Here is an 11,403-nt window from a genome sequence, read left to right as displayed (position 1 = left end):
TCGCAAAATTCGGTACTTACCACTGAATTGCTTGATGCCCTTGGCCATTTTTTTGCTCAGCCTGACAGGATACAACAAAATATGGCCAAGGGATCCAAGAGGAGTCGGTGAAAGCCTCCAATTTGGCCACATTTGGCCCAAATTTCGACGTTTTGTATGGAAACTGAGCCAAAAACGGGGTTTTGTCGCCAAATCCGGTACTTGCCAGCCTCTCTGTTGATTGTCTTTGTCATTTTCGTGCTCAGCCTGATAGGTTACAACAGAAAATGTCCAAAGGCTCCAAGAAATCTCGGTGAAAGGCTCCAATTTGACGAAATAATCACAGAATCGACATTACAAGCAAATTCTAAGCATTTCTGTGCATTTGTCGCAAAATTCGGTACTTACCACTGAATTGCTTGATGCCCTTGGCCATTTTTTTGCTCAGCCTGACAGGATACAACAAAATATGGCCAAGGGATCCAAGAGGAGTCGGTGAAAGCCTCCAATTTGGCCACATTTGGCCCAAATTTCGACGTTTTGTATGGAAACTGAGCCAAAAACGGGGTTTTGTCGCCAAATCCGGTACTTGCCAGCCTCTCTGTTGATTGTCTTTGTCATTTCCGTGCTCAGCCTGATAGGTTACAACAGAAAATGTCCAAAGGCTCCAAGAAATCTCGGTGAAAGGCTCCAATTTGACGAAATAATCACAGAATCGACATTACAAGCAAATTCTAAGCATTTCTGTGCATTTGTCGCAAAATTCGGTACTTACCACTGAATTGCTTGATGCCCTTGGCCATTTTTTTGCTCAGCCTGACAGGATACAACAAAATATGGCCAAGGGATCCAAGAGGAGTCGGTGAAAGCCTCCAATTTGGCCACATTTGGCCCAAATTTCGACGTTTTGTATGGAAACTGAGCCAAAAACGGGGTTTTGTCGCCAAATCCGGTACTTGCCAGCCTCTCCCAGCTGGCACAAAGACGTTTAATAGATGTTTTTAATAGGCATATTTTTGGTTTTGAAATCGTCTCCGTAGACGTCTAAAACGTGAGACGATAAGACGCTTACGTAAAGCTTTCTTAAAGAGGTCTTGATATTGCGTCTTTTAGAGCTCTTTTTCTTAGCTTGCCTGTAACCTTTTTCTTTATGATCTCTTTTCATAACTATTATTAACTCAATATTACGGAAAGGAATTTTATAATAAATTTTATAATTAAATGTCCTTCAATAATATCAAGTTAATAATAGTTAATGCATAGGAATATTTCATAAAATACATTCTTTGTGAATGTTATCATCTATTTGGAAAATAATAGTAAAACGCATATTTATTCATGTCATACATATTTATTTTTCAAATGCAAATAGTTTACAACCGTAATACATACTAAAATTCAAAGAGAAATGTGTTATTTTAACTATTCATTATTAGTAGAAAAATAGGACTAACACGGAACTTTATTTGTTCTTATATCAGTTAGATTATAGAGTTTCTTAAATAAAACTTTTAAATGGAAATGCAAAAGCACAAATATCAAGCATACTTATTTAAAACATTAACAAGAAATATTACTTCTATCCTACAAATACAGTGGCTGAAAAATATAAGTACGAATTGTTAAAATTTTAGGAGTTTCTACTTGTTCGAACCACATTCGTATTAAACTCCTCAAAGTAATGCGTTCAAATACAGTTCATAACATCTTTTTGGATTGATAAATTCTTTAGCTTAACTAATGCTCGAACGTGCAATAACGACTCTTTTAATAACGGAAACTTTTACAGCATCTGCAAAAATACGTAAACATTTTTAGTAAGTAAGAACAATTTAAACCTATAATAAAAAAAAAACTAAACAACTATATTTAAAGATAGTTAATAGTTACAAGATTGAATAATAAAAAGCATTTTTAAACACAATAAAAACACCCAACAACAACAACACTAATACAAAGAATTTAAAAAGTTTAACAAAAGCAATAAACAATAAAAGTAATAATCAATTACAAAAATGATAAGGGATAAAAGGAATTTTTTATTATAACAACATTAACTTAAAAGTGTAACAAAGATAATAAACAGCAACAATAGTTAAAGTTGTTGCAAAATATAATAGAAATCTTAACTAACCTCATCAACAACAACAGCAACAGCAACAACAACAACCACAACACCAACAACCATAACAACAACAACAACAACAACAACCACAGCAATAACAACAACAACAACTACAATAAAAACCCTGCCTGAAAAAAAAAAAAAAACATAAAAGAAAATAAATAAATAAATGAAGTTTTAAAAACTGAAACAGATTATGAAAATAATACAGAAGAAAAACTAAAAATTATAGAGAAAAATTTAAAGCTTGATGAAATTATTAACAATAATAAAAGATAAATGGTAAAAAAAAAAAGTTAAAACAATAATAATGATAACAAAAAAATGTAAGAATGTTGTGGATCTCGTGTCCATAGAATGAAAATAAATGTATCTTTCCAGCCTTACATGAAGGCAGAGATGGAGGAGAGGGATTAATCTGGATGAGAGGGATTATTGATTTGATTTAGGAGTTGAGACTAGCATCTAGGTGATTGAAAAAAAAAAAAAAAAAAAAAAAGCATAGCACTTGCCTATGTGAATAAAGGAACAGAAATTTTAAAAAAATGACACTTTAAAAACTTAAACAGATGATGAAAATAATATAGAAGAACAACTAAAAAAAAAAAATTTAAGCTTGATAAAAACATTAGCAATGAGAAGTGATAAGTAATAAAAGATAGAAAACAAAAAAACAAAAAAACTTTAAGATAAAACAATAATTAAGATAATAAAAAAGTGTCAGAATGTTGTGGATCTTGCTCCATAGGAGAAAAATAAATGTATCATTCTGGCCTCATTTTTGGCAAGGAGGCAGGGGAGGAGGAGAGAGGATAATCTGGATGAAAGGGATTGTTGATTTGAATGAGGAGTTGAAAACAGCGCTTTGTTGCTACAAAAATAAAAAAATTGCAGCAGCTCTATGTATTAACAAAATAACGGAACAATCAAGTGTAGCTTATAAATATAAATCAAAACTATACAAATATAATTAAACTAACAAACAACAGCAACTATAAATAATAGCAAGAGCTTTAAAATGTGATAAAAGTAATAAACAATAATAATTATCACAAAAAAGCATCATAAAAATGATAAACAATGACAATAATAAACAGCAAGAAAGGTTTTTACAATAAAAAAAAAATCTCAAATATTAGCAATATAAAGTAGTCAAAATTTATTTTTAAATTCAATAAGAGTTATTAAAGAGTAAATACAATAAGCAATAAATATTAAAAAAACATAGAAATATAATAAAAAGAACAACAACAATAATTAATAAAGAAGTAGTTAAAAAAAACTTTAAAACTTAACAATAATGATTAAAAACAAAAACATTAATACAAAGATTTTAAAATTATATCAAAAGCAATAAAAAATGAAGTTAACAAGCAATAGCAATAATAAGTAAGAAAAAGAACTTAAAAATATAAACTAGTTAATTTTAAAATGTGATAAAAATACCAAACAATAACAATTATAAACAAAACTTAACTTCTTTGAGAGTACAGATAATAAATAACAACAACAACTACACAAGAAAATAAAATTGCAACAAAAGCAATAAACAATTCAAATAATAAACAATAGCAAATGAAGTGCTGCCAGCAAAAACTCCTTAAGTCCATTAAAAAAACAAAAACAAAAAACAAAAAACAGAGATAACTATGTCACTTCAATAATGAACTAATACACTTTCATGTGTACCAGCTATTTTGAACAAAAAAAAATATCTGAGCTGCATAAAAAATAGAATCAATTTCAATAAGGGATTTTACAAGTGACAAATAGATCTAATATTTTTGCCGAATACAAACAAGCTATCATGGCATCCAAAAGAAGAAAAAGAGTTGAAGAAAACTGGTGCAGAAATACAAATAAAAAGATAAAAAAAAAATGTGAAGAAAATCTGTTCTACAATTATAATGATTAACAGTTATTATAATGGAAACTCTTAATTGGTAAAAGGAACAATACTACTGTATTAATAAGTTTAAACAAAGGATCAACACTTGTGATAATTGTAGCATGCTATTGATTAATCTTTCATTATTAATCTTTAGTGTTTGTAATGCCTATACATTTGTTTTGTTGAAGTTGTAACTACCATTAGCAGTCATTATAACTATATGATATTTCATGGTATTATTGTTTATTTTATTAAATTACAAACTATTTCATCCCTTACTTGAAATATGTTTAATAAAATAAATATGTAAAATAAAAAAGATTAACATTTTAGCATAGAAATACTATTTACTGTTTAATTTACTTATAGATACATTACAAATGACTTTAACTTAAGTAAATAAGTAAAATATAATAGTTCATAGATATATAATAAAATTTCAATTTAGGAATTCAGTTTGTTCATCTATTTTTAAGGACATATTTTCAATTAAAAAAATATTGAATGTATGTTTACATGTAATGATTATAAAACTAAAGTAATATTTTAAGTTACCTCAAAGAAATCATTAATTAATAATGTTTCAGTTTAGTCTAGTCTAGCTTTTTAAATTTAGTCTCTAAGTTGTAATAAAGTTGCATTTTAAATTCTTTTTAATGTATAAGTTAATAGCAAATTTGTTATAAATTAATGATAACTTTATCAAATTTATATTTAGATTACTCTTTTTAATGCTAACTTTTGAAAGGAGGTATACTTCTAGCAAAAAACTTCACACTCCAACATGATATGCATATCTGAAAAGCACAGGTTTTCTATGATGAAACAAAAAAATATGAGTTGGACAAACAAGTCTTGTATTATGTACGAATTATCAAAAAGTAACAGCAGTCTTGTATTATGTACGAATTATCAAAAAGTAACTAACTACAAGTAAGCAACTAATGTTAGTGGAGTATATTACAAAAGACACATGGGTACACAATTTTGGTATCATTAACCTTGTTTCTCTTTAAAAACAACCTTCTATTGTAATGTAGAAAATGCTGCAGATAAAGGACCCAATGAAGTAATAACATTTTTAGATGATTATATTAAAGAAAACAAGAATGATAGAAACGAGAAGATAACTCTGTTTGCCTAGAAGTGCTACAGTCAAAACAAAATATATCTTTTGTATTGTTTGGTTAACCTTTGTACAATGGAGCTTTTCAAAGAATAATAATTAATTACCCTATTTCATAACACTTATTAACTGATGCTTTGCAAGAATTGAAAAAAGAAGAAAAAATTGGAGAAATAAGCAAACCATATGAATGGGTTAATATAATGAAATCTTGTAACAAAAAGAATCCATGCAAAGTTATCCTTGTTTTGTTCTTTAAAAATAAACTGTGAGATATTTTCTTTTTTCTTTTTAATTCAACATTTTGAAAGTTTTAATACTTAAAATATAGAAATGATATTTTGGTGCTTATCCTTTCTTTTTTTTGAACCGAAGAATATTTGAAAAAACATATTTGTTTAATAATTTATTTTTGAAAATAAACAATCAATACTATTGGTTCTTGCAACGAAATTCTGCATATTAAAAAATGCATGATGGATTTTATAGTTATTAAATTCATCAACCATTTATTTTATATATTTAAACAATAAAATTGAAGTTATTTTCTCTTTTTATATCTTTTTTACTATCTTTAGAAAAACAAAACAGACTTGTGAATTTCTTGACAAGAAAGTTTAAAAAATAAACAAAGCAGTGAACTTATTTTAGTTTATTACAAGTAATCTTAAAATGGTTACATCTCAAAATGAAAATAGTGTGACTAATGCAGTTTGTGCAGGCAGCATTTCAATTATAAATACAAAAAAGAGTTTAAAATAAACAGTAAAAATGATAAACAATTAAAAAAAAATCCAATAAGAAAAAAAACAAAATTAAAAACAATTTTAAAAGAACAACTAATTCAGTTCATTATTTCTTTGGTAAAAACATTACAAACTATGCATGGCATTAGCTACCATTTCAGTTGTTTCTTAGTCTTAAATAAAAGTATAATTACCAATTACAATTCTCCCAACATCAGACCGTTGATCGGAGTAAACCTTTTATTGGTTTTTTGTACCATCTTTTCGACCTGGCGCATTCTTTAGCTTAACCATTACACGTTCTCTCATACTGGACTCTTTCATAGCAGGAAATGTTATTTTCACAGCATCTTTAAGTAAATTAGATAAACAATTAAAGAAAGCAAAATATCTAAACTAGTTTCAGTTCCTCTTAACTTCTGTAAAGAATTTACCCACAAAATACTGCATTAGCTAATTTTCTAGATGTTTCTCACAAACACACACACACACACACACACACACACACACACACACACACAAAAGCATATTTACCAATTACAACTCTCCATAACCCAGACTTTTCTAATGCTAACTTTCCGCCACTCCCTTTCATGTTCATTTTACATTGCAGTTTCACAGAAAACATTCTGTCAATGATTTTTGAAGTTGCATCTTTGACATCTACACCCCCAATTTGAGAGAGCTGTTCTACCTGTATACAAAGACCAACTGCAAATTAGGAACTATCTTTAAAAAAAAAGTAGATTTTCTGTCCAATAATTGTTAAAAAAACAACAGTGGTGAAATTACCAAATTTTTTCTGTAGTTTTCATCCTTCAGTTGCTCTTCTACTGTCTCAAACTCTTCTATGCTCAAAAGAGCTGAGATTTGTTTGGTGTCATTATGGACAGCTCTCCTTTCGCGTAGCTCATTCATGAATACTGCAATCTCTCCCAAATTGTTAAGAACAGCTTTTTGAAACTCTGTTAGAATAAATTGAAAAATATTGAGTAGAAGTCACCTGAACAGAACATGTTCCAAACAATTCTTTATTGCAACTCTCAAGCTCAATCATATTTAAAATAAACCGCTTTAGTCAAAACAATTTTCCTTACGTGCAGTTTCAAGAGGAAAACCTTGGGAGGAGCTGCATGCAACAGGTTGAGGTGTCCTTAACATGAAATAAAATATCACATCACTGCATTGTTTAATCATGCAGAGTTCAATGTGATAAAACTCAGTTAAATTACCTGTTGGTCACAGGGGATCTAGACCGAGAGCGTGTTGCTTCTCTGAAACTTTGCGATGATTGACTGACTTTTGAGGACGAAGGGACAAAAGAAGATGGTGGAGTTGGAAATGCTGTTAATTTGGTTTTGTGAGGAGCAGAAGCTGGTATCAATGGAATGTCTGAAAAAAACAAACAAAAAAACCATTTATTTGTATTAAATGACATGCATTTGATGTAAACCTATTATAAAAAATCCAACAAAGGGTGCAGTTTCTAACCTGATGTTTCATTTGAGGTCAATGTATTGTCAACAACAAAACCATGCTCATCTTCTGAAGCAGACAAGTCTGATAGTTTACACACTTCAATGTCATCTTTAACAAAAGTAGACATTTACTTTTTTAAAAAAAAAACAAAAACAAAAAAAAATAACAAACACATAGCTGATTTAAAATCTTACTCACACAAATACAATAAAAGTAATAGCAACTTGAAAAAATGAAAAAAGACCTACCATCCTCACATTTCATTTTTATAAGTCTAAACTGCTTCCAGTGTGAACTTGGTGAAAGATTGTATCTCTCAGCCCGTAATACATCTACACCACTTGGCCAATAAACAACCTTTTTTTCTGTATCAATCCATTTTCTTAAAACTACTCCTATTTCTGTTTTGCTCTTCTCTTGCCATACTGCACAAGCCCACTTTTTCATTGGTACTGGTTCCATCTTTCGTCAAACCTTTTTACTAAGTATTGTTAATCAATCTAAAGAAAACAATTTTAAGATGAGAACAGCTCCAAACAAAGGACAATATTAAATTGATTATTATGATCACAAGTAATGCAACTGTTAATGTAATTCAGAAATACTATAAATCTATTCTAAAACATTTTTGAAATACTAAAATGATCAATAAACTGTTGTTATGAAAAACATTTCAATGTGACCTAATTCTTAAATTCCCATATTGAAGAAGAATAAAAATTGAGCAAGTTGAAATTGGTTAAGGATGTTGCATTGTGCTAAAATAAGCAAATTGATTTTGAAAAACTTTAATTCTGCAGTTAAAAACTAAATAAAAAAAAAAAAAAACTAAACTAATAAAAAACAAAGAAAACTAAACAAATAAAAAACAAACAAAGTAACAACAACAACTAATGCACAAAAAAAAAATTATTTTTGCTCTGATTCATGCAAAAGAGGAAAATATACAAAACCATTATTGAAAGGCAATACTGAAACCTTCTTTACTCTTACAAGTTCAGTCTTGAGAACCAGAACCCTTTTGGATGTAAATGCCACTTCGTCAAACTTCTCAACAAAACCAATGTCAAAGACTTTAGAATCCACTGGGCTGGTATAAAAGCTTTTAGTATATTTCACCTTTAAACGATTGCACAAGTAGTTATCATCTGCAAGATTTTCAACAATCACAAAAAAATAGTTCTGATGTAGAAAACATGAATCTCGAAAACTTACAGACAGGTTTGTACGCTTTGAAGTTTTAAATACAGTTCTGACATTTTGCAATTCAAACTGACGCTTTGCAACTTGTGATATTGGGTTGTTGCAGTTTCGAACTTGTTTCTTCAATGTTTGCAGAAAATTTTCAAAAGGGAAAGCGGACATTTCATTGAGTGAACAGTCTTGATTTTCAACATCGTCTGAGAGATGAACCAAACTGTGAATGTTATAAACCACAAAGGTTTCACCATAAAAAGTTGCAGCGTTTTCTACAAAACAGTTAAGCAAGTCCCTAGCATAAGATAAGTAATGACGCCTGAACTCACTATTAGAACTCAACAAAATAGAAATAGAAACATGCAGCAAAAGAAAATGTTGATACATGTCGCTTTGAAGCACAGCTTTCAACACCAGAGGACCAGTATAAAGTAAAAACTGCCTGAATTCTGTGGCTTTCCATCTGTCTAGCTCAGACAATGAACGTGGTTGGCGAGCAAAGTCAGAAGGTAACTTGCCATTTAAAGATAACGATGTCTGTTAGAAACATCGCTTATTAAAAAGTTTGACAGCCTGCATACTCTTGGACCCTGAACTAAAAAAGTCAAAATTCTTTTTGTTGCTCCTAGACAAACTAAATGCATGTAATCTAAAACAAAGTCATTGATCAAAGATGCACCTAAACTTGAGAGAGGGGATACACCAACTTGATGACCATTTAAATACAACAGCTGATCAAAACAAGCATTAGACCTTAACAGATATGAACTTTGGGGCTTGAACACCACGCGATGAGCAACATACTCACCAACAATCTCACAACGCTCACAAGCGTGCTTTGAGGTGTGTCCAACAACTTGTTTCAAAAATGCTCTAGCTGGAGCATCACAGATAAAAACACCAAGACCAAACTTTAAGTTTGTTTTGTTGAAGGTTATACCAGCTACACAGAGGTGCTTGACTTCTAGAACAAAGTCCTTCAAAAAATCATCTACAGGATGGGGCTTAGATTTCCCACAGTATAGTGCAACAATGAAAACATTAGAGTGAAACATGCCCAAAACAGGCCACATTTGTACAAGCGATGATTTAAACAAAGGCAAACCGTCTATGCTGACATTTAACTTAATCTCAGTAACATCAATCACATCCATTTCTTTTAAACGTTGAATCAAACCTTCCTGAATTCCAAAGTAAGTATAGGAGCCACCGCAGATTTCTTGAGTACAGATTCGTCTGGGAGTCTTTAACAACGTTCTAGCATCCTTTTGTAAATGCTCATAACCATGTCTATTGAGAACTGAAAGCAGATCATTGAAGGACTCACGAGATACATTGTGCTTAACTGCCCACCTAGCTAATTCGATGTTTAGAGGTGATGTCTTCGATCGATCAGCACTGCTAACATCGCTAACAATTTCGCTGCAAGCTAAAACGTCATCAACGTGAAGATCATGTTTGTCTGGTACTGCAACATCACCACTAGAAGGTTCAGTCGAAGTTAGCATCTTGGTAATCTCGGACTGGATTCTCCTATACTTTTTACTGTATACTCTTGCTCTTTCGTTCATTTCAGCGCTATAAACATAACGATGATAGTAAAAGTAAAAAAACAACAACAAACAAACAGACTTGTATCAAAATCTTGTATACATTGCGTCCGCAAGGCAAACTTTAAACTTACAAAAAAGCCGGGGAGGAAGAGATGGTAAAAGCTCTAGACCTGCAGAAGGCATTCTTATTCGTTATATTTAAAAACTCTCTTTCATTAAATACGCAACACAACATTACCGAATCATTTTCATAAAATAAACACGAACATCATGAGAAAATTGATAAACCGTAAATAACATAAATTTTGCAAAGAGATGCCAGCATGTCTAATAACAATTTTGTCCCCCGGTCATTCAAGCTAGCTAAAGCAACTCTGTAAAACAGCCAAACAAAAACTTACTCAAAAAAGCAAAACAAAAAAATTACACAGTTTCCTCCTGATACTTGCAGATTTTGAAACTTTTTTTCATTCAAGACTAAAAAAAAACAACAACTATATAAGAAACCGGGGAGGGAGAAGGCAAAAGCTCAAGATCTGCAGGAAGCATTCTTATTTATCAACTTTAAAAATTCTATCTTATTAAATAGTAACACAACATTTCCAAATCGCCTTCATAAAACAAACACAAACACCGTGAGAAAATCGATAAAACGTAAAAAAATAAAATTTTGCAAAGTAAAACTAGCACGTCAAAGAAAATTATTGTCCCCCGGTTATTCAAGCTAGCTAAAGTAACTCTGTAAAACAGCCAAACAACTCGAAAAATCAAAACAAAAACTTACTCAGTTTACTCCTGGCATTTGCAGATTTTGAAACTTGTATCACAGAAGCCCTTTTTATGTCTATTTTCAAAACCTATTAACGTAGGTGTATTTCCCATAATTGGCTCATTAGGACAAACCTCTTGTGGGAGGATAGACATTTGTGGCAGAGGCGAACTTCCAAGCTCATTGTTTGCCTTAACCAATAACACACCAGGAAACGGCCCACGTGAATGTACCAATTTCATTCTATAGACGCTGGATCCGCACAAACCTAGCAATTTTCGACATTCACGTGACCAAAGGGGAGGGGGTTTTATCTTGCAAAAATTTTACTATCTCTCTCTCTCTTTCTTTACCCCTCTCGCTCCCCCTCACCCCTCTTACTACAGGCCTATTCGTCGTGCAACTGGAATTTTTTGTGCAGGCCTATTTTTTTACGGTTGTAGACAATTATTTGTTTAGATTTGTTTTAAAAGAGAAAATGCAATGTTGTTTATGACATGTTGTGAATTGCTGTTGCATGATGTAATGCAAACGAACT

General features: G+C 31.0%; 2 protein-coding genes across 3 annotated transcripts; both read right to left on the bottom strand.

Moving 5' to 3' along the window:
- Window positions 1-1,318: 1,318 nt before the first annotated feature.
- On the bottom strand, window positions 1,319-7,990 carry LOC149889750 (uncharacterized). Of its 2 annotated transcripts, XR_016451733.1 has the most exons (9): window positions 7,595-7,990; window positions 7,359-7,454; window positions 7,100-7,259; window positions 6,965-7,020; window positions 6,660-6,832; window positions 6,402-6,561; window positions 6,062-6,217; window positions 2,114-2,232; window positions 1,319-1,771 (listed from the first exon to the last, which is right to left on the bottom strand). XR_016451733.1 is itself a non-coding variant. In XM_090084931.1 (8 exons), the coding sequence occupies exons 1-7, from the start codon at window positions 7,806-7,808 to the stop codon at window positions 6,108-6,110; spliced, it is 969 nt and encodes a 322-aa protein (XP_089941057.1). In that variant the 5' UTR covers window positions 7,809-7,989; the 3' UTR covers window positions 1,319-1,771; window positions 6,062-6,107. The 2 variants fall into 2 exon arrangements, 1 of the variants encoding a protein (XP_089941057.1); XM_090084931.1 differs by lacking the exon at window positions 2,114-2,232 and having other exon boundaries at window positions 7,595-7,989.
- Window positions 7,825-10,573, bottom strand: LOC149889749 (uncharacterized). The gene is made up of 4 exons (XM_090084930.1): window positions 10,498-10,573; window positions 8,340-10,121; window positions 8,030-8,104; window positions 7,825-7,846 (listed from the first exon to the last, which is right to left on the bottom strand). The coding sequence occupies exon 2, from the start codon at window positions 10,112-10,114 to the stop codon at window positions 9,065-9,067; it is 1,050 nt and encodes a 349-aa protein (XP_089941056.1). The 5' UTR covers window positions 10,115-10,121; window positions 10,498-10,573; the 3' UTR covers window positions 7,825-7,846; window positions 8,030-8,104; window positions 8,340-9,064.
- Window positions 10,574-11,403: the final 830 nt, after the last annotated feature.

Source organism: Hydra viridissima, unplaced genomic scaffold, assembly GCF_058129835.1.
Source record: "Hydra viridissima isolate aposymbiotic clone 2 unplaced genomic scaffold, HvirCarnegie_v1 scaffold_4, whole genome shotgun sequence".
Taxonomy (NCBI): domain Eukaryota; kingdom Metazoa; phylum Cnidaria; class Hydrozoa; order Anthoathecata; family Hydridae; genus Hydra; species Hydra viridissima.
This window is presented reverse-complemented; position numbering and strand designations above follow the sequence as displayed.

Coding starts and splice junctions, on each gene's coding strand:
- LOC149889750 (XM_090084931.1), bottom strand. CDS start 7,808: ATGGAACCAGTACCAATGAAAAAGTGGGCTTGTGCAGTATGGCAAGAG. Junction 6,562..6,659: donor AAAACTACAGAAAAAATTTG/GTAATTTCACCA, acceptor CTTTGTATACAG/GTAGAACAGCTCTCTCAAAT. Junction 6,218..6,401: donor GTTATGGAGAGTTGTAATTG/GTAAATATGCTT, acceptor ATTTACTTAAAG/ATGCTGTGAAAATAACATTT.
- LOC149889749 (XM_090084930.1), bottom strand. CDS start 10,114: ATGAACGAAAGAGCAAGAGTATACAGTAAAAAGTATAGGAGAATCCAG.